This window comes from Gymnodraco acuticeps, unplaced genomic scaffold (genome assembly GCF_902827175.1).
Source record: "Gymnodraco acuticeps unplaced genomic scaffold, fGymAcu1.1, whole genome shotgun sequence".
NCBI classification, from domain to species: Eukaryota; Metazoa; Chordata; class Actinopteri; order Perciformes; family Bathydraconidae; genus Gymnodraco; species Gymnodraco acuticeps.
This window is the reverse complement of record NW_022990315.1, coordinates 38,519-65,647: the sequence shown is the minus strand read 5'-3', so window position 1 is coordinate 65,647 and position 27,129 is coordinate 38,519. Positions and strand designations below refer to the sequence as shown.

General features: G+C 41.3%; 5 protein-coding genes across 17 annotated transcripts in view; 4 read left to right on the top strand and 1 right to left on the bottom strand.

Moving 5' to 3' along the window:
- The window catches only part of LOC117550549 (histone H1-like), a 101,122-nt gene that overhangs the window by 35,619 nt on the left and 38,374 nt on the right, over positions 1-27,129 (bottom strand). The window lies entirely within an intron of this gene.
- The window catches only part of LOC117550545 (histone H1-like), a 142,592-nt gene that overhangs the window by 101,526 nt on the left and 13,937 nt on the right, over positions 1-27,129 (top strand). For 4 of the 12 annotated variants that reach the window (XM_034222938.1, XM_034222939.1, XM_034222930.1 and 1 more), the window contains 2 exons: positions 6,485-6,604; positions 6,638-6,861. In XM_034222938.1, coding sequence (XP_034078829.1) covers positions 6,485-6,604; positions 6,638-6,766 — 249 coding nt within the window. In that variant the 3' untranslated portion in view covers positions 6,767-6,861. Of the gene's footprint in view, positions 1-6,031; positions 6,605-6,637; positions 6,862-27,129 lie in introns of those variants that run through there. The other 8 variants (XM_034222935.1, XM_034222931.1, XM_034222932.1 and 5 more) reach the window with 8 other exon arrangements.
- On the top strand, positions 14,792-15,346 carry LOC117550575 (histone H2B 1.2-like). The gene has a single exon (XM_034222988.1). It carries the CDS (start codon positions 14,805-14,807, stop codon positions 15,180-15,182), a length of 378 nt encoding a protein of 125 aa, XP_034078879.1. The 5' UTR covers positions 14,792-14,804; the 3' UTR covers positions 15,183-15,346.
- On the top strand, positions 16,017-16,418 carry LOC117550563 (late histone H2A.L3-like). Its single transcript, XM_034222976.1, has one exon. It carries the CDS (start codon positions 16,034-16,036, stop codon positions 16,415-16,417), a length of 384 nt encoding a protein of 127 aa, XP_034078867.1. The 5' UTR covers positions 16,017-16,033; the 3' UTR covers position 16,418.
- Positions 18,091-19,156, top strand: LOC117550557 (histone H3). The gene has a single exon (XM_034222970.1). The coding sequence runs from the start codon at positions 18,111-18,113 to the stop codon at positions 18,519-18,521; it is 411 nt and encodes a 136-aa protein (XP_034078861.1). The 5' UTR covers positions 18,091-18,110; the 3' UTR covers positions 18,522-19,156.

Genomic DNA, 27,129 nt, shown 5'->3' with positions numbered 1-27,129 from the left:
TCTAATGATATGATGTTTGGAGTGACTGATTCAAGGCGTATGGTTAGTATTTTAGCCAGGATCTTATAGTCCGCATTCAGAAGGGAGATGGGGCGATAGGAGCTACATTCTGAATTATCCTTGCCTGGTTTTAATAATACAATTACTACCGCCTCAGTCAGAGTTTGTGGCAACGTTCCTCGGTCCAGAGAGTCTTCAAACATTCTCAAAAGAAGGGGGGTCAATTTATCAATAAATTGTTTATAAAACTCAATTGGATAACCGTCTGGGCCCTGGGACTTGCCACTCTGGATCAACCTGATCGAATCAGCTATTTCACTAGACTTTAGAGGTTGATCCAACTCACCCTCCTGAGCAGGTGTTATGGACGGAAATTCCAGATCATCCAAGAATTTAGTTCTGTCCGCATTTTCAACAGGGGCTTGTGAGGCATATAGTCCAGAGTAAAAGGTTTTAAAGGTGTCGTTGATAACAGATGGGATTGTTGTGAGTTCACGAGTAGGGGTCCGTATTTGTTTAATTTGTTGGGAAACTGACTGGCTCCTAATTTGGTGTGCTAGGAGGCGACCCGCCTTCTCCCCATGTTCATACTGAAATCCACACGATCTTAAGAGCAATTTCTCAGTCTCTTGCGTTGAAAGTAAATTGTAGTCCATCTGAAGATTTTGCCTTTCTTTATCTAGTTCAGGGGATGGACATGTTGAGAGTGGGCTATCTAGTTTAGCTATACTGCCTAAAAGTTCTAACTGTTTTGGCTTTTTCATTTTGATTTGCCTTGCAGAGTTAGAGATAATCTCTCCTCGGATCACAGCTTTTAACGTCTCCCACAAAAGAGATGGTGATATCCCATCAGACATATTGGTTATAAGGAAATCATCAATAGCTTTAGAGATTGTTTCACAGAATCGATCATCGTTTAATAGTGTACGATTCAGTCGCCAGGGGGGACGTGTCTTTTGTAACAGTGTGAATGAGAGGTCAACTAACAATGGGGCGTGGTCAGATATCACTATTGGTGAGTATTCTATGTTTTTTACAGCGGGAAGAAAATAGTTATCGATAAAAAAATAGTCGATTCTCGAAAATGTTTTGTGAACCAAAGAGTAGAAAGAAAACTGTTTTGCTTTGGGGTGGAGAGAACGCCATGGGTCCACACAACCTGTTTGACTCATGAATAATGAGATGGCTTTAGCCATTTTAGAGGGGGAGTCCCGTTTTGGGCTAGATTTGTCTAAAAGCGGGTCCATTGTACAGTTGAGATCACCGCCCAAAATCAAATGGTGGGAGCTTAGGTCTGGTAATAATGATATCACTTTTCCCATGAATGCTTCATCATCCCAGATGGGCGCATATAGATTGGCGAGAACAACATTGACATTATTGAGGGAACCAGAAACTATCACAAAGCGGCCTTGAGGATCCGCTATAACCTCAGTCGGGCTGAACTGTATTTTTGTATGCATCACAATAGCTGCGCCTCTAGCTCTACTACTGAAATTGGAATGAAAGGTTTGGCCAACCCATGATGCCTTTAACCTATGGTGGTCCTTAGTGGTCAGATGAGTTTCCTGTAGAAAGGCAATTTCCGTTTTAAGGTGTTTTAAGTGGGACAAAATTCTGCCTCTTTTAACCGGGGCATTCATGCCCTTAACATTCCAGGAGACAAGTCTTAGACATGCTTCACCATTTCCTGTTAAATTAACCATCATCAAAATATGAGCCTGAAGTACATGAAGAGGTAGTATGCAGCCTATTTAATGGAAAGCAGGAGAAACGAACAACAAAAATACAAAAAACTAAAATAAACATATAGTAGGACCGAACACCCAAATTCTCCCCAAAAAAAGAAATGCTCTCAAAAAGGAGAGCCAAACACACATTCCCTTTCCTAAGCTTGATCCTAAAATGAGAACTAGCAGCAGGACTCCAAAAAAATATGTCACTTCCGTATGTTAACCTATAATCTAACTTATGTTCCTGAGCAGACAGGGCTCCTATCTCTACAATTGGTCTGACATGCAGAGTAAACAGTCTAGTTTTGTTTGTAGCCAATACAAAGTTAACCGCACAAACCTGAGATTGTTCCTAGCAAGGCTTGTTTCCCCCGGACCGTGCCCCTTTAACACCGGAAGTGGCCATAGTAAACATCACACAACAACAGAGAAAAGCTAGTGCACATGCTGGATAACAACATCCATCCATACCTCACGGTGGATCCATATCAGGATATCTTAATACAAACAGACTCAGGTTAAACATTTCAACTTCACCGTTTCCTGAGATGTCCGTTTGTGAGTGTTTATTTGCCGTGCATTCAGTCCAGAGAAAGTCTGTGCTCCACAGCCTCCCACTACTCCGGCGGGACAATGCGTTGGATGTAGAAGTCCTGGGCTTTTTGCGGACAGTCAAAGTAGTAGTCGTCATTTCTAAAGGAAACACGAAGACGAGCTGGGTGCAACAGGCGGAATTGTATTCCTTTCTGATAAAGATAATTCTTGATGGGGATGAACGCAGCTCGCTTTTTGGCTAGGACGGAGCTGATATCAGGATAAACTCTCAACTCGGTGCCGCCGTAATCCAGCTTGTGTTGTCTGGCCCATCTTAAGACTGCTTCTTTTTCCTGGAAACGGAGGAATTTTACAATGAAGGCCCGAGGTTTCCCCGTGTTGTTGGAGTCTCCCGGTCTGGGACCCAGGGAGCGGTGGGCTCGTTATTTCTCCTGAGGACTGCTGAGAACACCGGGACCCGTCACCTCCATTATCAAGTCAGACACAAACTTTATCGGGTCCTGACCCCTCTCGCGCCCCTCGGGTATGTTTATTATCCTCAAGTTGGACCGCCTGGACCGGTTTTCGAGGTCATCCACCCGCTCCTGGAGTGTGATGGTTTGGGACTGTAGGGACTGAACAGTGGCTTCCATCAAGGTGAGTTTCTCAAAGTTTTCACCCACCACTACTTCGGTTTTGTCGAGGCGGCAGTTGAACGATGCCACTTGTTGTCCCAGTGAGTTTACCGACCTCTCCAGGGAGTCCGTTGATTCTTTTAACAGTCTAGCCATATCGGATTTTAAACTATCACTTTGTTTACTGAGAAGAGCCTCCAGGTCCCCCTTGGTAACTGGGCAAGCGGCAGCCATGTTAGCTGCTATCTTAGCCGCTGTGGTCGCAGCTCTGGTTGTTTGTGTGGTTGATGTCGATGGCTGTTTCTGTTTCCCCTTAGACATTACTTCATAGTTCCCTTAAATATGAGCGTGGTTTGATTCGGTTACCAGATCGGCTTTGAGTAGTATTTGAAAGGTATAGAAAAGTTTGTCAGGAGCCCTCCACGCACACGTCTGCTCACTCCCTCATCAAACGGAAGTCAGCACATTATCCACTTTGATTATCTGCTGCCACCTACTGTCCAGATATGTCATATTTAATGCAGCCGAACCATGTATTACAATGCCGGTATGTGATGACTTTCAAAGAGAAAAGCAAGCACACTCGGAATAAAGTATTATTATTTTTTTTTTTAAATGTTTTCGGTCTGTTTCCGGTATTTGTTAATGACGATGTGCTGTGAGATGTGAGACTGGAATTGCACAGGGGGAAATAACGTAGGCTATCTTTAGATGCAGATTTTGTTAAACTAATATGTTTGCGCTGTGGACCAACACTATACATTGACGGGGAAGGGGGTAGCAATAAAGATAACAGCATTAAACAGTTACACAACATAACAGAAATAATATCGATAGCAGCGTCCCTAGCAACCACCTTGGTAACAATGAAAACGTTATGGATGCAATTTCCTGAAGTAATCTTCGTAATAACTAGCAAACAAAAGATCATGTACATCCACTGCACACATAATCTGAAATAACAACTCATATTTCTCGCATCAAATGACATCAAAACGCATATTAATGGCCAAACTAACTTTAAAATAGGCATTTTCCACCGAGAATAAAACGAAGTTCGGCCATGTTTTTTTTTCAAACAGAGCACATGGTGTAGTCCAAACGATAGCTGGGGATTCTGGGTAGTGTCGTGTCTTCTGCCATCCTTTACTCTGAAAAAATATTTGTTTCTCCGAATCGAAGGGGAAAAATACAAAAGCATTGCACACAATTTAAACCAATCAATGTTGTGTAATTAACAAGGATAAGCTGGTGTTTTTTAGTCGATGAATAGTGCAGATATCACTGTAAAATCAATCGACAGTAAGGGGAATACTTACTTCCGGGTGTACAATTCTCCGTTATCCAATGAGAATGGACGCTCACATTGCCTTTAAGGGCAGTCGACACAAACGAATGCCGTGCTTCCATGAGCGTCCATAGAAACATATGGACATCCCGGAAAGCTGAAAATGGACGCTAAGGCCCCCCCCCCCCCTTGCGTTGGAAAAAGCCGACACAGGGGACTTGACATAACGTCAACATAGGCCGACCTGGGAGTGAGGATGTGTTGACTAAGGAGGGGACTCTGACAGAGGATTACTCACAAAGTACACAGCAAAAATACTTCATTTTATTTCTGGTAGAAGTCAAACTAGAACAGAGTCCAATAGTGTCAGTTTCCTTAAGAACTTGTGGTAAAACATATTTGTATCACTCGTCAAATATAGCAGGAATGAAGAGCAGCTGATTTAAAAAAAACTCGAGAGGCGGCGGAGTTGACCGCGGTGCAGAATCGCTGTAGCCTATAGTTTAAATCTCCTAACAACGTTGTCCATTTTAGACAGAGGCTTATTATATTTACAGCCCTTAATAACATCCATTTTCTGGGCTCAATATGTGTCTTGGCCGTTTTCGTTGTGATCGCTAAATTCACCTTGTTTCCCTTTGTTTATAATATTATCACCGCTTTTGTTTTGAAATCACTTCCGTGAGTTTCGCCCCGCCCCTCGCTCCAAGGACCATTAGACCATTTAGTAAGGTAAAAAGCAAAAGCAAAAACGCCTCTCAGACGCTCTTCCGTTTACGTGTTTAATAAAGAAAAACAATTGGACGGTAGATACACGGATTACAATACCTCAGACTATATCGCATATTCAAAGCATTTTATGACAGTTATGCTCAGAAGTATCTGAAATGTAAAAACACAATAGCAATAAGAGGGCAGCAATTTGGCGAATAAATAATTTGTACTAATCAAATTATATCAAACAAGAGTCGTACGTTTCTAAATCTCCTTGAATGTAATTATTCTGATCACAGTATAACACAAACAGGTTTTATGGGTATTATTCATTTGATTTCATGATCCCCTGTGTTTGCGTCAAGTATATATTACTTTCTATTTTTCTCCGAATTCGAAAAAAAACAAGTTTGACAGTTAAAGGGAGTTCATATACTACCAGAGGGAGTGCGTGTCTGTATGAGAGCCTTTCATTCATTACAGGGTTAGATATATAATCTGTCTAACACATTTCAGATTGTTATTATAAATCATACTACTATATAAATATAGTTGTATTGTGATGTACATGAGAAAAGCTGTGCTAAATGAAGGTCTCTCACTGTTGAGTAACAAAGACTGTATTTAAAACACAGCCAGGGCCTGTCCTGATGGGAGTGTGTTTGCAGACAGCAGAATTACCTCTGTTTAACAAATAATTGTTTACAACTACTGCCTTTTTTCACCTTGAGTCTTTAAAACAACATCTCGCCTAACTATATTACTAGTTTTATTGAGAATATGAAGCATTTTAAGTTGTTCAGGAGATCATTTATAGGAAAAAGTCGCAGATGAGTCCTTCTCACGGCAGTAGTTTTAGGAGGTTTAAAGGCTTCCCAATGAAAACACAACAATATTCAAAGCTTTATTTGGCTTCTATATGAAGATAAAGTAATTCGCTATCAATTCGATGAACCTTTGAAATTCAATTCGTTCTCTAAATGTGTATTTTTTACAGTTTTATCTGAAGAGAAAGCACAAAGTGGCACAGTTTTTCTGCAGCTCCTGTGTGAGCCACTGAGTTGAGTCTCTACGGTTCTCATGGTGAGTTTAAGTTCCTCTCTTCGCTGGGATTTCTCTCTCCGTCTCATCAGACCGAGAATCCTCCTGACAGCATCATGGCCACAGAAGAAGCTCCCACTGAAGTCTCCGCCGCCGCCGCCCCGGCAAAGGCACCAGCAAAGTCCCCGAAGAAGAAGGCAGCCAAGCCGGCCAAGAAGGTTGGTCCCGGAGCCGCTGAGCTCATCTTGAAGGCGGTCACCGCCTCCAAGGACCGTAAAGGGATCTCTTACATCGCGGTGAAGAAGGCGCTGGCCGCTCAGGGCTACGAACACACCGCTCACATTAAACGCGCCGTGAAGAGGTTACTCGAGAATGGAGCCCTGGTGCAGGTCAAGGGAACCGGAGCCAGCGGCTCCTTCAAGGCAGCCAAGGCCGCCGAGAAGCCCAAGAAGGCAGCGAAGAAGCCCGCAGCCAAAGCCAAGAAGCCGGCAGCAGCAGCAGCGAAGAAACCCGCCGCTAAGAAGCCAGCTGCCAAGAAGGCAGTAACTCCCAAGAAGGTAGCGAAGAAGCCTGCTACTGCTGCCAAGAAAACCCCCGTGAAGCAGATCACTAAGAGCCCGAAGAAGAAGGTGGCGGCCAAGAAGGCAGCACCCAAGAAGGCAGCGACCCCCAAGAAGACAGCACCCAAGAAGGCAGCGACCCCCAAGAAGGCAGCGACCCCCAAGAAGACAGTAACCCCCAAGAAAGCTGTGAAGAAGGCGGTTAAACCAGCTGCCAAAGCAGCGAAGAAGGCACCAGCCAGGAAATCATCGAGGAAGTAAACAGATCCTCTACTTCATCTCCAAAAGGCTCTTTTAAGAGCCACCCACATACACCGAAAGAGCACTCTCCTGTTTTAATATTTAATTTAGCATAAATACAAGTTTGTTAAAGTCTGCTGCATATTTATTTGCAAAACCAGAAGATGTTGTGGTTATTTATCATTATCGTATAAGTTAGTTAATTTTACAACACATTCTATTATGTTGCTATATTAGTAGACATTCACTTCACAGAAGGCTCCTCTGACAGTCACTCACAACATACATATTTTCCATATACTTGATAGTGTATAAACCCTATGTAAATATTTTGTAGGCCTATATAACTTCATATAAATGTACATCGAAACTTATTTAATGCTACATATCATTGTGACTATTATTACACATTAATTTACTTTTACTTGAGGAGATCGGATTAGCTCCTGATTTTGATAATAAATACATTATTTTACTTTATTTTGTATGTTTAATAATTAGATTATATTGGATATACTTTAATGGTCACATTGGTCATTTGTTTTGTCACTTCAGCATGCCAAACTATCTTATAGTGTGCTTCACTTTGATCCTTTAAGTATACTTTATTTTTAAATATTTCTCTAAGAATACACTATATTGTTTGAGTATATGTGAATAGTCAGATCTATTTTATAGTATATGTTATTCGATGATTTAATTATGTGAGGTATTTTGTACTTGACACAGTGAATGGACTAACGCTTCTCTGATTGGTCGATGGTAGTACCACTCGACCTGACCAATCAGCGGCCAGATGTTCACTCTATAGACCACCACCAATCGATGAGGAAGTATTGTTTTCTGCTAACCTAAACAGAAAATGTCAGGAAGAGGCAAGACCGGAGGAAGAAAGTTTTTTTAATTATTGGACTTGATCAAAAGAAAGCCTTCCACTATTTATCCAGGGATTACTTATGGTCGGTGATGAAGGCCTACGGATTTCCTGAAGCCTTCATAAACATGATTAAGTGTCTGTATTTTAAATCTTGTGTCTGTGTAAATGTAAACGTTGTGTTAACAAATGCATTCAATGTTGAGAGAGGGGTTAAGCAGCAGGGGTGCCCTCTAAGCGCAGCTCTGTACGTGCTAGCCATAAGTCCATTCATTAAAATAACAAACAATGACAGGTTCATATCAGGAACACCAGTTGGCCATGCGCCCAAAATAACTGCCATCGCCTGCAGACGATGTTACTGTTATAATAAAAAACCAACAGGAAATGGATGTTCTAACAAACCACCTAAACCTATATGAATTAGCATCAGGAGCTAAATTAAACCACAGCTAAACTGAAGGTGTTTGGATCGGCACCGACGATGCCAAATGTGACATTAACATTCACATGAAAAAAGAAATTAAAATACTTGGAATAACTAAGTACCGTGATGCCGTCACCTACACCGAGCACGCCAATATTTTACTAGAATTTAAGTAAAGTGGTTTGTACTGCATTAATCGAGAGGATAAACCAACTTTCACGCTTTCCTTTATTTAACATTATAACGAGGGGACTACTGGGTAAACACTGGCTGCGAGAGGCTGTGTCGCAGGTGTATGTCTCTGGGATGCATCCACCGGGATCAGTGGGCTCTCCATCAGAGGAATGTCATCCTCTACGCCGGCTTTGCACGGAGGAATGACGGTGGAAGACATTTGCAGTGCTGCATCTTGGTCTTCCCCCTGTTCGTTCATTCAATTGTATTTGAGGGATGTCTCCCATTCCTCGCTGACACACTCAGTACTGAGTGTCTTGTCGGAGTGAGTGATGTCAGCAGTACTCGAGTTGAGGGGGGATGAGGGGGGATGGCATCCCCCCTGAAATAAAAACGGTCAAAATCATCCGCCTTCTAAAACTGCCATTCCCCCTTTCCATCCCTTGTTAATTTTAACAATGAACGTGGCACTGGTATTACTGCTATTTCAACATTAATTTTGCTGCATCTTGGTCTTCCCCCTGTTCGTTCATTCAACTGTATTTGAGGGATGTCTCCCATTCCTCGCTGACACACTCAGTACTGAGTGTCTTGTCGGAGTGAGTGATGTCAGGGATCCAGCTGTGCGCCTCTCTCTCCTGCCTCTCGGCACGCAGGGAATGCCCCCCCCCCCCCCCCTCTTTTATCGCTGGACAACGTGTGACCTTCGTCTCTACTTTTCACAGCGGCAGTTTTTTATTGTTCCCAGCCTTCGCCCCCTCACGGAGAGTATTCATGTGTTATGCTATATTTCCAGGGACTGTGATGCACCATTACACATGGCGCAATAGGCCTTAGTGATGGGAGTCATCAGAACTAGTATCAGTTCAAGTTATGATGAAACATGTGCAAATACATTGCCTTAATACACTCTTCAATCCACTATGAGTTTACCACCTGGAATGCTCGTGGTATTCAGTCTAAAGACAACAACAACAACAACAACAACAACAACAACAACAACACCACATGTATTATTTGTTGGAAAGTAACTTTGACATCCTGCCACTCTAAACTAAGTGGTTTTGAAGCCTTTTAATGATTCCCGAGATTTTAAGAAAGGTCGTCAGGATGATTTGTAACTACACATTTTAAATGTTTAAAAAATATATACCTCTTTGTGACTATCCAGTATATCACACAATACCTGTGTTAGAAAATACTTTTGAACACTTTTCAGGTATTTGTTCTTTATTTTAATTCTATAATCTTGTAAGTATAACAGAAATCTAAATATCAACATGTCCTGAACAGATAACTTGTCAGATATCACACTTTATCAGTTTAGATAACAGGACTGATTTACATATGAAATGACAACGGTGTTTTAGGCACCAAAATGTATGCGTTTAAGGCTAAACATTTCATCATGGAAATAAGTAGGTCTGTATTATCTTCACTGCATTTGAGGATGAACACCTAACTCAATAATGGGCCTGTGAACTTCCAGCCATACCTGTGGAGGAAATGAATTACAAGCATTTCATCAAGAAACTACACCAACCAGCTACAACAAGCTGATGTCCAGCAGTAATAGTAAAAGACAGCTCTTCTCATATAATTATTACAACCAAAAACATGTATGGCTTATATTAAACCAATTTCATTCACATTAAAAAAGCCCTTTTAACCTGAACTAATTCATCACCAAACAAGTCTTACACCTTTTCCCTTTCCACGTTGATTCTTTCTATTTTTACACTGAATCTTCTAATTCATAGCAATACATTATCAACTAATTATGTTTCCCACATTCTTTAAGTCTCACATTTACTGTGATGTAATATGGTGTCATTGAGTCCTGATCTACAACATTCTACATTCACCTATATTATTTGACATTGACAGATTTAAGTAAGGGATAATGTGCAGCAACGCGGTCATTATGGGGAAAAGAACACCGACAGGCTGATCAGGAGCCCGACGCGAAGCGGAGGGATCTAGATCGGCATGAAGGTGTTATTTTCCCCATAATGACCAAGTCGCTGCACATTATTCCGCTTATTACATGGCCACATTCTCAACAAAGTAACGTTATGAATCCCAATATTAATTGAAATGCTTTTATGGATTTAGAAAATTATTTTATTGATTTAAAAAATAGTTGTATTGATTTAAATTGACTTGTTACATGGCTTAGTTGAATACTCGATTCTGATTGGTCAATTCAGAACACGTGACACGTTGTTAATACCGAACAGACAGACCGCTGTCAAGCACTTATTGACCGTTGTTAAGGACGCTCACATCTTCAGAAAGAAGTCCGGTCGATGTAACTGTATACCGTTGGGCCGTAAAGCAATTCGAACTGGGACATGAAAAACAGCGCAGAAGTAACGGGGCAGAAACCCTCCTTTTTACGCAGCGGTCCAGACATAGACATCAAACGGCAACACATATTCAGTTGCCAGTTACTTTGGCATTAGGGCAGGGATATCTAGATACTTTCCAAGGTTTGACATCATGAATTGTGCTACTTTTAAAGCAAGGAGCGATGTTTTCAAATCTGTAATCAAAAAGCTCCTCAAAAACGCAAGCAGTTCCTACCGTTGGCTTTTCAAACTGACAAGAGACGCTCTAACTGTTTTTCAAATGTAACAGTTTGAAAAGCAAACTGTCTGATTGTCTTTAGTTTTCCGCTGTCGTGTGAGAGCAACATGGAGGATTTTAACATTAATTTTAATATATTTGGAGAGCACAGTAATTTGGAGGAATGGTTAGTGGCTGATGAGTCCCCAGTGAAGAAAATAAAAAGACAAGAGGGACAAGAAAACAGCGGAGAAGTAACGGGCAGAAACCCTCCTTTTGACGCAGCGGTCCAGACATAGACATCAAACGGCGACACATATTCAGTGTGCCAGTTACTTTGGCATCAGGGCAGGGGTCTCTAGATACTTTCAAGGTCTGACTTCATGAATTGTGCTACTTTTAAAGCAAGCAGCGATGTTTTCAAATCTGTAATCAAAAAGCTCCTCAAAAACGCTATTGAAGCAGTTCCTGCCGTTGCTACGTTAGTTCAAACGGTAACAACGGACTATTTTTCTTAGCGGATGGATGTCAATTTAAATCAATACAACTATTTTTTAAATCAATAAAATAATTTTCTAAATCCATAAAAGCAATAATGACGTTAAAGAACGGCCTCTCGTGTATGATTGCGATTCTATAACACAAACTATCATTGTAATCAACAATATCGTAAAATAATTTCATAATGTGCTAATTTGCTCCCAAACCTTCACTTTCTGCTTGAGTTAATCTCCGTCAGAAAGTAGTTCCTATAAAGTAGTTCCCTTGGTAACGAGAGCCGATCAATCGAACACTCCTGCTTCCCCGCTTACAGTTATTGATATCATTATAGTAAATAATATATTATTAACCAATTTATTGAAAACAATTTATTGACAACAATTCTTGAATTAGGCTATTTATTTATTTACATATTTAACATTTTGGCTTCAGAATGAAGGTGGATGTTCATGCTGCCATTAAACGTGCAATTTTTGAAACAACTCATGAACTCCATGCCAGACTTTTTTGCAGTTGGTGCTGTGGTGTTCACGGAAGAGCTTTCCTCCAGTGGCCGTTTGGCGTGTCCCGGACCGGCAAAAAGCGCGTTGCTCCACATTTTTCTGTTGTCCAGATGATAACTATAAAATCTGACATTTTGTAGCTAACGATGTTCCAACGAGAGACAATGTAACGGCTGTGTGTCGCTATGGAAACCACTACTTCTCCGCTGCTTTCTTGTTCCAGTTTGCAGTTAGCTTTTGAATTGTGGTACTTTTCCAGTTGGTCTACCTGCTCTTCACGGAGCTCTGCATGTTGTCGTTTAGGTGCTTTTTTTTCTTGGCACTCCTCAATCCAGTCCTCCACAGTAAGACCCCCCCGGAGGTTGAAGTTAATCTTAAATGTTTCCATATTATGTTTAGAAGTTTGTTTCGTAACGTAAAAAGGAGGGTTTTTGCCCCGTTACATCTCCGCTGCTTTCTTGTTCCAGTTCGAGGGTATAAGGGTATACCGTTTTTCTCAGACGCGGAGGGATACTGACTTGTTGTGAAAAGGCACGTTCTATTTGACCGTTCTTTGATCGTGGAATCAAACACGCCTATTGACCAATCAGAGAGCTTGCTCACACCTATGTGTTATAGAATTCCCCATAATGACCGCGTTGTTGCACATTATCCCTTACATGCATCCGCTAAGAAAAATAGTCCGTTGTTACCGTTTGAACTAACGTAGCAACGGCAGGAACTGCTTCGATAGCGTTTTTGAGGAGCTTTTTGATTACAGATTTGAAAACATCGTTGCTTGCTTTAAAAGTAGCACAATTCATTAAGTCAAACCTTGAAAGTATCTAGATACCCCTGCCCTAATGCCAAAGTAACTGGCAACTGAATATGTGTCGCCGTTTGATGTCTATGTCTGGACCGCTGCGTAAAAAGGAGGGTTTCTGCCCGTTACTTCTCCGCTGTTTTCTTGTCCCTCTTGTCTTTTTATTTTCTTCACTGGGGACTCATCAGCCACTAACCATTCCTCCAAATTACTGTGCTCTCCAAATATATTAAAATTAATGTTAAAATCCTCCATGTTGCTATCACACGACAGCGGAAAACTAACGACAATCTGACAGTTTGCTAGCTTTTCAAACATTTGAAAAACAGTTAGAGCGTCTCTTGTCAGTTTGAAAAGCCAACGGTAGGAACTGCTTGCGTTTTTGAGGAGCTTTTTGATTACAGATTTGAAAACATCGCTCCTTGCTTTAAAAGTAGCACAATTCATGATGTCAAACCTTGGAAAGTATCTAGATATCCCTGCCCTAATGCCAAAGTAACTGGCAACTGAATATGTGTTGCCGTTTGATGTCTATGTCTGGACCGCTGCGTAAAAAGGAGGGTTTCTGCCCCGTTACTTCTGCGCTGTTTTTCATGTCCCAGTTCGGCCCAACGGTATACAGTTAAATCGACCGGACTTCTTTCTGAAGATGTGAGCGTCCTTAACAACGGTCAATAAGTGCTTGACAGCGGTCTGTCTGTTCGGTATTAACAACGTGTCACGTGTTCTGAATTGACCAATCAGAATCGAGTATTCAACTAAGCCATGTAATAAATGATGTTATTATCTGTACACTCAGTTATTCCAGATGTCCTGCCAGGTTGTCATCATGCCCTGCTCTATTAGTGATTATACTTCAGACATCCAAAAACAATTTATAATATATTGTTAGCATTGTTGTCCACTCACCGCTTTTCTGTTATTTCAATATTTACATTAGGTTTTGGAAATGTCTAAGGGTATGATCTAATGTGTACCTTTTCCCGAGCCTATTTATTACGTTTAAAGCCCTTCTCTCCACATGGAATCATTAGCTTACTCCATCAATCACATATATAAATACAAGAAAGCCCTTTACTTAAAACATTTGCATTCACGCACACACTCGATTCAATTCAGACATTTACAGGTTTGTTATAAAGGCATCAGGGAAGCCTTCATGTAATCTCTAGAAATACTATGAAATACTTTCTTTGTTGACCAGTTTGAATGGCTTGTACTAGATTGCGTTGGGTAATATAGTATCTGATTGTTTATGAATGATATCATATTTCTTGATTTAGGTTATCATTTTCAGTTTTTAAAAGACCAAGTTCTTCAACCATTTTATATTTTATCTTAATCTGAACAAACAATATACTTTAATGTATCAAGTCTTTTTTGGTTTATTTCATTATTTAGATTTCAATACAAAAACATGTTTCTCTTCTGTTCTCAAAAACTATGTTCAAAGGGTGATTTGTTTTGCGCATGCTCAGTACCCAACCAATCCCGTGCGAGCAACAGCACAGTCTCATTTGCATCGCATGAATATAATGGCGCGTTTCCACTGCAGCGGGTAGCCCCGTTTAAGCGTCCTTATCCGTCCTCAAGCGGCCAGGCCGGTTTTTTGTGGCGTTTCCATATAGCCTAGTACCGGCCAGCGGGTACTTTTTCCCTCTTTTTCCGGCCTCATAAAATTGTGGTTCGCTCAGACCAGGGCCAGGGCTGAACTAGTGACGTCAACACTCTCGACTGCTGATTGGTCAGAGAGAATCGTCACAAGATCGCGCGCGAGTTCATCCCTAGCGTCGCATATATATTTAGAAGCAAGCTTGCAGCATTTTTATAAACAGCATTTTGTAAACGGATGAGCTACAAAAATGGCTACGTCTAATAAGAAAAGCACACCGTGGTCGACCGAGGAGGTGACGACGTTCCTACGTCTCATTGGGGATGATAACATCCAGCAGGAACTCGACGGAACAACTTCAAATGTGAACAAAAACAAAGCCGATCGCCCCGCCTACACTGCGTTGCTACCCCAGGTCCTAAACCGTAATGGAAATGCGCCACGGCCTGGGCCGGCCAGCGAGGCAGCCCGAGGCCAGAGCGAGGACGCTTAGGGACGCTTAAACGGGGCTACCCCGCTGCAGTGGAAACGCGCCATAAATAGACCACGCTGTCTCTCGGTGAATACGTTCTACTTTGAGAACCCTCAACCGTTGATCATGCCTGAAGCAGCCAGCGTGAAAGCGCCCAAGAAGGGCTCCAAGAAGGCGGTCACCAAGACCCCCAGCAAGACCGGCAAGAAGAGGAGGAAGTCCAGGAAGGAGAGCTACGCCATCTACGTCTACAAAGTGATGAAGCAGGTGCACCCCGACACCGGCATCTCCTCCAAGGCCATGGGCATCATGAACTGCTTCGTGAGCGAAGTCTTTGAGCGCATCGCCGGGGAGGCCTCCCGTCTGGCTCACTACAACAAGCGCTCCACCATCACCTCCAGGGAGATCCAGACCGCCGTCCGCCTGCTGCTGCCCGGAGAGCTGGCCAAGCACGCCGTGTCTGAGGGCACCAAGGCTGTGACCAAGTACACGAGCTCCAAGTAACCTGTTGCCGCTGCTGCTACAAACCAACGGCTCTTTTAAGAGCCACCCACTTCATCTACTGCTGCTTTCCTCTTTCAAAGTGTCCCGATATACATCAACATAGTTGCCTTTTTAATATAACTAAAATAATACATGGTACAAGTTAACACCATTTATTTATGAAAAGCTGGTATTTAAATAATGTGTTGTAGCAATGACATTAAACTGCTATACTCACTTGGATCATCTTCCTGTGATCTTTATTTAAACTTTGGTATATTTGGTGCATACAAATACACAGGATGAAGAATACCTAGCAAAATAATCAAAATAGAACTATATACATTTTGAGAAGACATACGTTATAGACCTTTATGAATACACATAATCATAATATGAAATAAGAGATGTCCTCAAAATATTAAAGATAAAAAAGTAGACATCACACAAATTACAATCTACACAAATAAGTTAAAACTGGTGATCATTTTGTTTCCGTTAAATGTTTAGCCCACGTTACAGCTGCATGTATTTAGGTGGGTGTGTCATTTGAGTTATAATACGGAATATATTATTTCATAAGTTAATTACACACTGTAAATAAACATTAAGTATGACACCTTTATGAATGTCTTAATGTTCTCCACACATTGAGACTTTCGCTTCTTAAATTACAGGAGTTTATATTCATCTTTGAACGGGTGAAAACTATTTCAGAAAATACAAATTTAAACTTTAACGTCTCATTCTGAAAAGAATTCAAGTTACGGGTCAATCTGACCAATGAGCGTACAGCTGCGCTCATATATAGTCTGGTGAGAACTTTGACCGAGTTACTTTCTTCTTAACGTCGAAGAATAAACACATAGAAAATGTCTGGTCGCGGAAAAGGTGCAGGAAAGGTTAGAGCGAAGGCCAAGACTCGCTCCTCCCGGGCCGGGCTCCAGTTCCCCGTCGGCCGTGTCCACAGGCATCTGAGGAAGGGCAACTACGCCCATCGTGTCGGTGCCGGAGCCCCGGTGTACCTGGCCGCTGTGCTGGAGTACCTGACCGCTGAGATCCTGGAGCTGGCTGGAAACGCCGCCCGGGACAACAAGAAGTCCCGCATCATCCCCCGCCATCTGCAGCTCGCCGTCCGCAACGACGAGGAGCTGAACAAGCTGCTGGGAGGAGTGACCATCGCTCAGGGAGGCGTGCTGCCCAACATCCAGGCTGTGCTGCTGCCCAAGAAGACCGAGAAGCCCGCCAAGAAGTGAACACCCTGAACCCGCTTCTACCAACACCCCAAAGGAACTTTTAAGAGCCACCCACTTCCAACTAAAGAACATTCCTCTCTTCACTACACAACTACTTAAAGGCCCAGAGCAGTGATCTCCCCCTTGCTCTATATGTATTGAGTACAACATATAAAACGAGTCATATATTACACCAAGTCACTGAAACTAAAAACACCCATATTCTATAGCAATACACACTTAAAACTTAACTCTAAATTACTCTTAATGTATGTATCTGTATTTCGGGGTGTAGCCTCTAAAGTAAAGCCTTATTTCAACTAAAGCAAACTCCTCTTCACAATGTCCTTCGTACATCCAGCAGGTTAATCACCACATTCTCAAATGAATAGCGCTTTGGTTTCTACATCTGTCAGAAACCAGCCCGAGTGAGCTAGAAATTGAAAATCTGCATCTGGAGTCCAATGAGGTGCTTTCAGTACATTGACTCCAGGTCTTTGAAGATCTGGAAAGATTCACCAAAAACCAAATAAACAGCAATGTTCAGATCAATTACTTATGTTTTAAATAAAGCTGAATGTATTCTAGTATTAATATCACTCTATAACCATAATACTTTTCATAGTCTATCTGTTAATTGTGGCTGTCTTTTCAAACTAAAATGTTCCTGACTTCCTCTACAGTGGACATACTGTAACATTTAAAAATACAATTACATTAAAAAAGTCTAAATTGCAAGATGTTTTTCTTTTAACCCTAAATAGGTAGGAAATCAAAAATAAGGAAGATTGGAAAACATTTGTTTCCTGGGTTCCCAGGAGGATAAAGCCCCTTTTGCTGGATGTCACGTAGTTTCCTCTATTCAATAAGGCTTCTGTATTAATGTTGCTGAATTCTACTTCACCCAAGTAGCATTCAGTACGATCCTCTGTATACCTGAGCCACGCAGTACGTCATGCTATATTTCCATTGTGAATGATGCAAGCCAGTCAGCAGTGAATATCAGGACCAAGTAAGATGTTCATGTATTGAATTGATGTGTATTTCCAAGATGCATTCAAGTCATTTCTTCATCTTTCGTTGCCAAAAAAAGTTATAATCAAACTAATACTCAAATTTCACACCAGCTGTGACTGAAAGTGTATTTGATTCAGGTCATCGCTTTGCTTATAAATAGCTGACTCCATAGTAGGAAACTCAGATAACATATACTTTATGTTGTTCATTTAAAGACATTATTTTGTTATTAGAGAATCAGAAACCATAACGGGTTTGTTGCCAAGTAACACATACTTAGAATGTGTCTTGGTGTTTTATTCGCATACATAATAAAAACGATTTTAAGAATGCTAAAATAACATTATAAATATAGCAATATGTACATCAACATATGTATGCATTACAATATGCAGAATTCAGAGTTTATGAATGTATAGAATAATTTGTGCATCATTCATCTTTGCTGGACTTTTGTATCATAGACAAAGTGTTAAAAAAGCTGTATGTCACACATGGATGTATAATAAGAACAGTTTAACAAATGAGCGCGAAATTTGAATTTTCCAATCTCTACCAACCAATAGTTGAGCTGCAGTGGCACGTGTATACATTTGACCAATCAGCGTCGTTGCCGTGCCTGCTCTGGCTATATAAGAGACACAGACAAGTCTTCCACGTTACTACTTTCCAACAGAGAAGCAGACTCTCGCTAGCCATGGCAAGAACCAAGCAGACCGCCCGTAAATCCACCGGAGGAAAGGCTCCCAGGAAGCAGCTGGCCACCAAGGCTGCTCGTAAGAGCGCCCCGGCCACCGGCGGCGTGAAGAAGCCCCATCGTTACAGGCCCGGTACCGTGGCTCTGAGGGAGATCCGCCGCTACCAGAAGTCCACCGAGCTGCTGATCCGCAAGCTGCCCTTCCAGCGCCTGGTGAGGGAGATCGCTCAGGACTTCAAGACCGACCTGCGCTTCCAGAGCTCCGCCGTCATGGCTCTGCAGGAGTCCAGCGAGGCCTACCTGGTCGGCCTGTTCGAGGACACCAACCTGTGCGCCATCCACGCCAAGAGGGTCACCATCATGCCCAAGGACATCCAGCTGGCCCGCCGCATCCGCGGAGAGAGGGCTTAGACTGACCTGAGACCAGCACACCGAAACACAACGGCTCTTTTAAGAGCCACACACACACACTTACAGAGCAACCAGTCCTGAAACACATGTGTGCAAATACTTTATAAACACATTGTCCCCCTTTCATTATTAAAGCATGGTCCACAGTAACACATTATGATAAGATAGTATATAATGCTGATCCATATTGCAACTATCACTGGGTTGTAATGCAGGCTCTCATTTATGGCTAGACTCCGACATCTAGTGGTGTTTTTAGATAAAGCTCATTCCAACGTAACTGAATACATAATGTTGTTCTTTAAACATGTTCATATAATTACTAGTCCTGAGATATATGTCTATGGGCCATTCTACCGAAATGTACCAAAGTCAGGTTGGAAATGTTTTGAAATTGTGTGTTTTTTCCCCAAAACTTTGTCCATATATATTTTGTTCCATATCTAAATTACACACATCGTAAAATAACTACATTTTTATATCGTATGTTCAGACTGTTGGAATCTTCTTCCTCTACCAAAAATGGTCACTACGGAAACATTTTAGTTGATAACTCAATATACTTGATATATACTCATGTATTTGTATTCTGCATACTCTTAAAATAAAGCATTATCTTCTGACTGTTTATCACATATTCTCAAGGTCACGATGAATGACCAGCAGTTTCACCACAATACATTGTTTTTATTCAGAAATGTTAAAATAACATTAGAAATAAGAGACATTGCAGGACGAGAAGATGTATACTTTTCTGTATTTAGCCGACACATAACCTGAAAACCTTTTAAAATAACTTCATCTATGTATGTTTTAGTTTTTTGCCTTTAAATACTTCTCACATGAATCTTGTGACGCACCAACTTGAACACACCCGTAATTGGGTGGTCCGGGTCTTGAAACAGAGCCTCCTCCAGGCTTGATGCCTGAGTCCAAATCAATATCACCACAATAAACAATATCTGATTCTGTTTGTGTCCATCTTATCTGTATAGACTCTTTCCTTTACTTGGTCACTTATAACAATCTGCATTATTGAGATTATTGTATTCATTATTATTTATGTTTTATTATTATAATTATTCATGTATACAGTTTACTTCATCTCACATTTGTCTTGCAACATAAAAACACTATGTTATTCTAATCCATTCTACTGTTTCTTTTTGCACTATTTTAATTGTGTTTTTTTTAATCTGTCTTATTCTTGTTTGTCCTAAATATGTTTCATTGTTGGAGGAGCCTGGGATTTCAGATTGTCATGCCATGTGTACACTGTAGCTCCTGTGCATATGGCAATAAAGCCTTTGAATGTTGAATCTGCCGCCCCCACTGGTCCTTTCCCACATGGCTTACTCTGCTCTTTACAGCTCTTTGCACTTATAGTTCAATGGGACTGTATTTTGTTGTCTCAGTTGAACCGGAAAATAACTCGTTGTTTCAAATGACATGTTATGAAGCGTCTAAAAGATAACATTAACACAAATTAAACATTACATCTAAACAGTTTGCAATGCTTTCTCATATATTCCTTATATATTTGATGTGATCTGTGGCATGATCTGATTCCTTGTCCCTTGTAGCTTTCATGTGAGCATGTTGCAACACCCATTTTGAACATTAAACAAATAATATATTTGTTGTTGGGTTTAGCTTCCACAGTATGTACTTCTCTAAGTTCAGAGATTGCTCTCTTTTTTCCCAGTGCTCCCAATGTGGGAATACATTTTAGATTCAGGTCTCCTCCTACAGTACATATGTAGTATGGATATGTAGAAGAACAATTGCAAAGTTGACCCTCTTTCTCAAATGTATACATGCAAAGAATTGAGGGACAGAAGATCCCCAAAAATGATGCTACACAATACAACCAGATGCAGTACAACATCCTGGTATTCTTTGCCTTCTGCAGGTAAAACACCATGTCATTTTCTGCCATAATAAAGGCTAGTACTGATGCATGCCTTCTTCATCAAGTATTTAAAGTATATAAAGAAGTTAGATTCAGGCTTCAATTGTATACCTCATATAAATCAAATCAGGTTTTATTTATAAAGCACATTTAATAGTGATTTTTGGTCGAGCCAAAGGGCTGTACATGTAATAAAAACACATTACTACAATCACAATAAAAGACAATAAATTACAACAGATATAAAAAACACAGGGAAAAGTCAGGAGTCGTGCTCCGCTCTGACTAGAAGGCCAGGGAGAAGAAGTGTGTTTTAAGAGTAGATTTAAAAACCCCCAGGGTCTGGGCCGACCTCACATGGAGGGGCAGAGTGTTCCAGAGCCTGGGGCCAGCTGCTGTGAAGGCTCAGTGCCCTAGGGGTTTGAGCCTGGTCTTAGGCACTACCAGCAGCAGCTGGTCAGCCGACCTTAAGGCTCTGCCTGGGGTGTAGCACTGGAGGAGTTCGGCTACATAGGCCGGGCCAGCCCATGTAGGGCTTTGAAAACAAATAAAAGGAGTTTAAAATCAATTCTGAACCGAACTGGAAGCCAGTGCAGTGAGGCCAGAGTTGGGATGATGTGGTCCCGCTTTTTATGGCCAGTGAGAAGACGTTCAGCTACTTTCTGCACTAGCTGCAGGCGTCTAATTGAGGCCTGGTCCATACCCACATACAGAGCGTTGCAGTAATCCAGTCTCGAGGTAACAAAGGCGTTAATAACCCTTTCTAGGTCTTTAAAAGATAAATACGACTTGGTCTTAGCCAATAGTCGTATTTTAAAAAAGCAGGTCTTAACTACGGTGCTGACCTGCTTATCAAATTTAAAAGCACTATTGAAGGTCACTCCAAGGTTCATGACAGAGGGGAGGATGTTTTTATTGAGGGAGCCCAGAATATCAACCGGAGAGGCTGGAGGTCGGGGTCCAAAAAAGATGACCTCAGTCTTGCTCTCGTTGAGGGTGAGGACGTTTTTTCTGTGATGCCTGCGGACTGTTCAAGCCGTGACAACAGGATGCTATGGTCCACAGTGTCGAAGGCAGCTGTCAGGTCTAACAGCACCAGGACAGCTGGGCTACCTGAGTCTGCGGCTAGGAGCAGATCATATAAGCAGGGTGACTAAGACGGGCTTCTTTCACCTAAGAAATATTAGCAAAGAACGCTCATTTTTAAACCGACCAGAGGCTGACAAGCTCATGCATGCATTCATAGCAAGTAAGTTGGACTAATGTAATGCAATCTTCGCTGGTCTTCCAGAAAACTCAATAGAAAAGCTTCAACTCATCCAGAACTCTGCCGCCAGGCTTTAAACAAAAGCCAGAGAAAGAGAGCACGTTCCTCCTGTTTTATCTGAACTTTAATTTCCTTTAATCTTAGGACATTCTTTGAGATTCTAATAATCCATTTGGGATTACATTGAGATTTAACAGTCTAGTGTTAATGAATAATATCATTTCATAGCTAATTCCAAGCCTTTGTGCTGGTGTATGGTTCTAATTCCTTCACTTAAGCTTCTGTTTCTCTGATTTTCTACAATTACTAAAGTGATAATACTTGTCTGATGTTCACAGTCAGTGGGAGTTCTGCTACCAAGAGTTTGTGTCTGTTTGAGAGCCTTTGTGACCTTACAGGTTTAGATCTATCTGTCTAACAAATTTCAGAATGTAAAAATATATGATAATATATATGACACACTTAATCGGACCACTATTGCGGTAAGCATGTTGTAACTTCCGGTTGTTGTCATCTCCGGGTATCCCGTGTGCCTGTTCTGTTGCTGATAGCTTATTATCTTTACTTAATCGATCGTTTTAAAACTCTTGATCATGGCAACTGCCTGACGTTGTAATCAGACGTTACTACAGCTTAAGCTCTCACAACTCTCCTTCTCTTAGCGACTGTAACTCCACAGTTGCCTACACTCTTTTCGGGTTTGCTAACGGTAGCTACTTTAGCTTGATAGCTAGCCATGGCTCTTTCCCCACCCTCGGGTGCTATTTCCTGCTCTAACTGTCTCATGTTTGGTTACTTCCCTACCTCCTTTACTGGTACCGGTACATGTGTTAAATGTAGTATAGTTGTTAGCTTGCAGGCGGGAATCATAGCCATAGAAGCCCGGCTCCGCATCTTAGAAAGTAACTCAGCTACAGTAAAGCCCATGTTAGCCGGTGCGGACCGGCAAAAGGTAGCTCCTATTAGCCGTCCCCCGGGTGACTGTTCAGAAGGGGCATAACGCGAAACCCGCAGGTCCCCACCAACCCGTTCACGTATCTAACAGATATTCCCCACTCAGCGAGACACCCGCTGAGAAGCCAACTCTGGTTATTGGTAGCTCTATTATGAGACACGTGAAATTAGAGACCGAAGCCTCCACAGTCACATGCATTCCGGGGGCCAGAGCGGGCGACGTTGAGGCGCATCTTAAACTGCTGGCTAAAAATAAACGTAAATACAGTAGGATTGTTATTCACGTCGGTGGTAATGATGTTCGTTTACGCCAATCAGAATGCACCAAACTTAATGTGGAGTCGGTGTGTAGTTATGCTAAAACAATGTCGGACACCGTAATCTTCTCTGGTCCCCTCCCCAATCTGATCAATGATGACATGTATAGCCGCATGTCATCATTTCAGCGCTGGTTGTCTTGGTGGTGCCCAGCAAACAATGTGGGCTTCGTAAATAATTGGACAGCCTTCTGGGGAAAACCTGGTCTGATCAAGAGAGACGGCATTCATCCTACTTTGGAAGGTGCAGATCTCATTTCGGCAAACATCTCAGGGCTTTGTGGACTTAATCCATGACAAACTGGAGTTGAGACCAGGAGGCGGAGTCGCAGTCTTACACGCTTCTCTGCGCTCTCTCCTAGGCAGTCATCCATAGGAATCCCGAACCCAATAAAATACCCAATATTAGCGGTGTGTGTGTCTGCCCAAGGACAAGTTAAGGTAAAACCTAATAGAGGCGTCATACATAATAACCTAATAAAAGTAAATGTAACAACTACTACAGTGTAACAAAACAGGAATATTAAATGTGGTCTCTTAAACATAAGATCTCTAGCATCTAAAGCAATATTGGTAAATGATTTAATATCAGATTATAATATTGATATATGCTGTCTCACTGAAACTTGGTTGAGACATGAAGAATATGTCAGCATAAATGAGGCCACTCCACCCAGCCATATCAATACTCATATTGCCCGAGGCACGGGCCGAGGAGGTGGAGTTGCAGCAATCTTTGACTCAAGTTTACTTATCAATACTAAACCAAAATTAAATTATACCTCCTTTGAAAGTCTCGTTTTTAGTCTTACGCATCCGACCTGGAAAACTTTGCAGCCAATCTTATTTGTTACAGTGTACCGTGCACCAGGTCCTTATTCAGACTTCTTATCTGAATTCTCTGAGTTTTTATCAACTTTGGTTCTTAAAACAGATAAAGTAATTATCGTAGGTGACTTTAATATTCATGTTGATAAAAATAGCCTTACTGTTGCATTTAACTCTATATTAGATTCTGTTGGTTTCTGTCAGAGTGTAAATAAACCAACCCACTGCTATAATCACACTCTCGACCTTGTTCTGACTTATGGTATTGAAATTGAGCAACTATTAGTCGAACCGCATAATCCTGCTTTATCCGACCATTTCTTAGTAACTTTTGAAGTACTGTTACGAGTCTACAAAGCATTAGTCAAAAGCTCCTGCAGCAGAAACCTATCTGTTAGTGCTATAGCCAAATTTAAGGAAGAGATTCCACCAATACTTAACTCGATAGCATGTCTGCATGTAGGGGAGGAAACTTATACAAAATGTACACCACCCCAAATTGATCATGTTGTTGATAGTGCTACAGATGCGCTACGAATAAAATTAGACTCTGTTGCTCCTTTGAAAAAGAAGAAAATAAAACAACATAGATTAGCTCCATGGCATAATGCCGAAACCCGCAAAATAAAGCAAAAGTCGAGACAACTTGAAAGGATATGGCGTTCCACTAAACTTGAAGAATCTCGTTTAATTTGGCATATTGCTCTCAATGAATATAAGAAAGCACTGCGTAAAGCGAGAGCAGCCTACTACTCTTCATTAATAGATGAGAATAAGAATAATGCAAGATTTCTTTTCAGCACTGTAGCCAGGCTGACAGAGAGCCACAGCTCGATTGAGCCTTCTATTCCCATAGCACTCAGTAGTAATGATTTTATGTGCTTTTTTAACGATAAAATTGTTACTCTTAGAAACAAAATGAATGACCTCTTGCCTTTGACCAGTATAGTGTTATCAACAGCTCCCGGAAACGTAAGTTCTAATATTACACTAGATAGTAAACTAGAATGCTTTTCAGCCATTAACCTTGAACAATTAAATTCAATGATTCTCTCTTCTAAACCATCAGCGTGTATGTTAGACCCAATTCCAACTAAGCTGTTGAAGGAAGTTTTTCCATTAATTAGCACTTCTTTATTAAATATTATGAATATGTCTTTATTATCAGGCTATGTTCCACAATCATTCAAAGTAGCAGTGATAAAACCGCTTCTTAAAAAGCACAACCTCGATCCAGAGGTTTTAGCCAATTATAGACCTATTTCCAATCTTCCGTTCCTCTCAAAAATTCTTGAGAAAGCGGTCGCAAAACAGTTGTGTGATTACTTAAAAAACAATGATTTATTTGAAGATTTTCAGTCTGGCTTTAGAACACATCATAGCACAGAGACAGCTCTGGTTAAAGTCACAAATGACATTCTAATAGCCTCTGACAAGGGACGTGTCTCTATTCTTGTTTTGCTCGATCTCAGTGCTGCATTTGATACTATCGACCATGATATCTTATTGCAAAGACTAGAGCACTTAGTTGGCATACAGGGAACTGCTTTAGGCTGGTTTAGGTCCTATCTATCTGAACGCTCTCAGTTTGTACGTGTCAATGATGAATCTTCCACGCAAACCAAAGTTAGCCATGGAGTGCCTATATATATAGTGACCTATTTTGTTCACATTATATATGCTTCCGTTAGGCAATATTATAAGGAATCATTCTGTACATTTTCATTGTTATGCGGATGATACTCAACTATATTTATCAATCAAGCCTGATGAAATTAATCATCTAAATAAAATTCAAGACTGCCTTAAGGACTTAAGAACGTGGATGACCTTAAACTTTTTGATGTTAAACACGACCAAAACTGAAGTTATTGTACTTGGCCCGAAGAATCTACGAAACAAATTATCTAAGGATATACTAACCATGGATGGCATTAATTTGGCCTCCAGTGAGACTGTAAGGAATCTTGGTGTTATATTTGATCAGGATTTATCCTTTAACGCTCACATAAAATCAATTTCAAGGACCGCCTACTTCCATCTACGTAACATTGCAAAAATCAGGCATATCTTGCCTCAAAACGATGCAGAGAAACTAGTCCATGCATTTGTTACTTCAAGGCTGGATTATTGTAACTCTTTATTATCAGGGAGTACCAAGAAGTCAGTCAAGTCGCTTCAGCTGATTCAAAATTCTGCAGCTCGTGTACTAACCAGAGTTAGGAAAAGGGACCACATTACTCCTGTTCTGGCTGCCTTACACTGGCTCCCTATAGAACACAGGATAGCATTTAAAATTATTCTTCTCGCCTACAAAGCCCTTAATGGGCAGGAGCCATCTTACCTTAAATAACTCATTATACCCTACTGTCCTACTAGGGCATTGCGTTCCAAGAATGCAGGGTTGTTGGTTGTTCCTAGAGTCTCTAAAAGTACAATGGGAGCCAGAGCCTTTTCTTATCAAGCTCCACATTTGTGGAATCAGCTTCCAGTTTGTGTTCGGGCGGCAGACACCCTATCGGTTTTTAAGAGTGCGCTTAAGACCTTCCTTTTTGATAAAGCTTATAGTTAGGGCTGATTAGATTCAGCCCCTAGTTTTGCTGATATAGGCTTAGTTTGTCGGGGGACATCTTACTTCTTCCTTCTCTCTGTCTATACCTGTGTACTCTCATGTTCCGATTAACCCAGCTTCCCCAAATTTCTTTCTTTTTTGGTGTCTATATACGCCGGGATCCGGAGTCATGGATGATCCTGCGCTCCTCTGTCCTGGATCGCGAGCACTGGATCTTGAGTCGTGGCTGTGGTCCTGGATCATAGGTCCTGGATGGATATCCTCGTGGATTCATCTTCCTATTATACACACATGCATTTCCAAACATTTGGACTACCTATGTTGCAAATGTATTATATTTTCAATTTACACACGGCATCTATTGCACGTCTGTCCGTCCTGGGAGAGGGATCCCTCCTCTGTTGCTCTCCCTGAGGTTTCTCCCATTTTTCCCTTTAAACTGTGGGTTTTCTTCGGAAGTTTTTCCTTGTACGATGTGAGGGTCTAAGGACAGAGGGTGTCGTATTGTCATACTGATATTTTGTAAAAACTGTAAAGTCCACTGAGACAAATGTAACATTTTTGATATTGGGCTATAAATAAACATTGATTGATTGAAAATACTCATACTATATAAATATAGTTGTATTGTGATGTACATGAGAAAAGCTGTGCTAAATGAAGGTCTCTCACTGTTGAGTAACAAAGACTGTATTTAGAACACAGCCAGGGCCTGTCCTGATGGGAGTGTGTTTGCAGACAGCAGAATTACCTCCGTT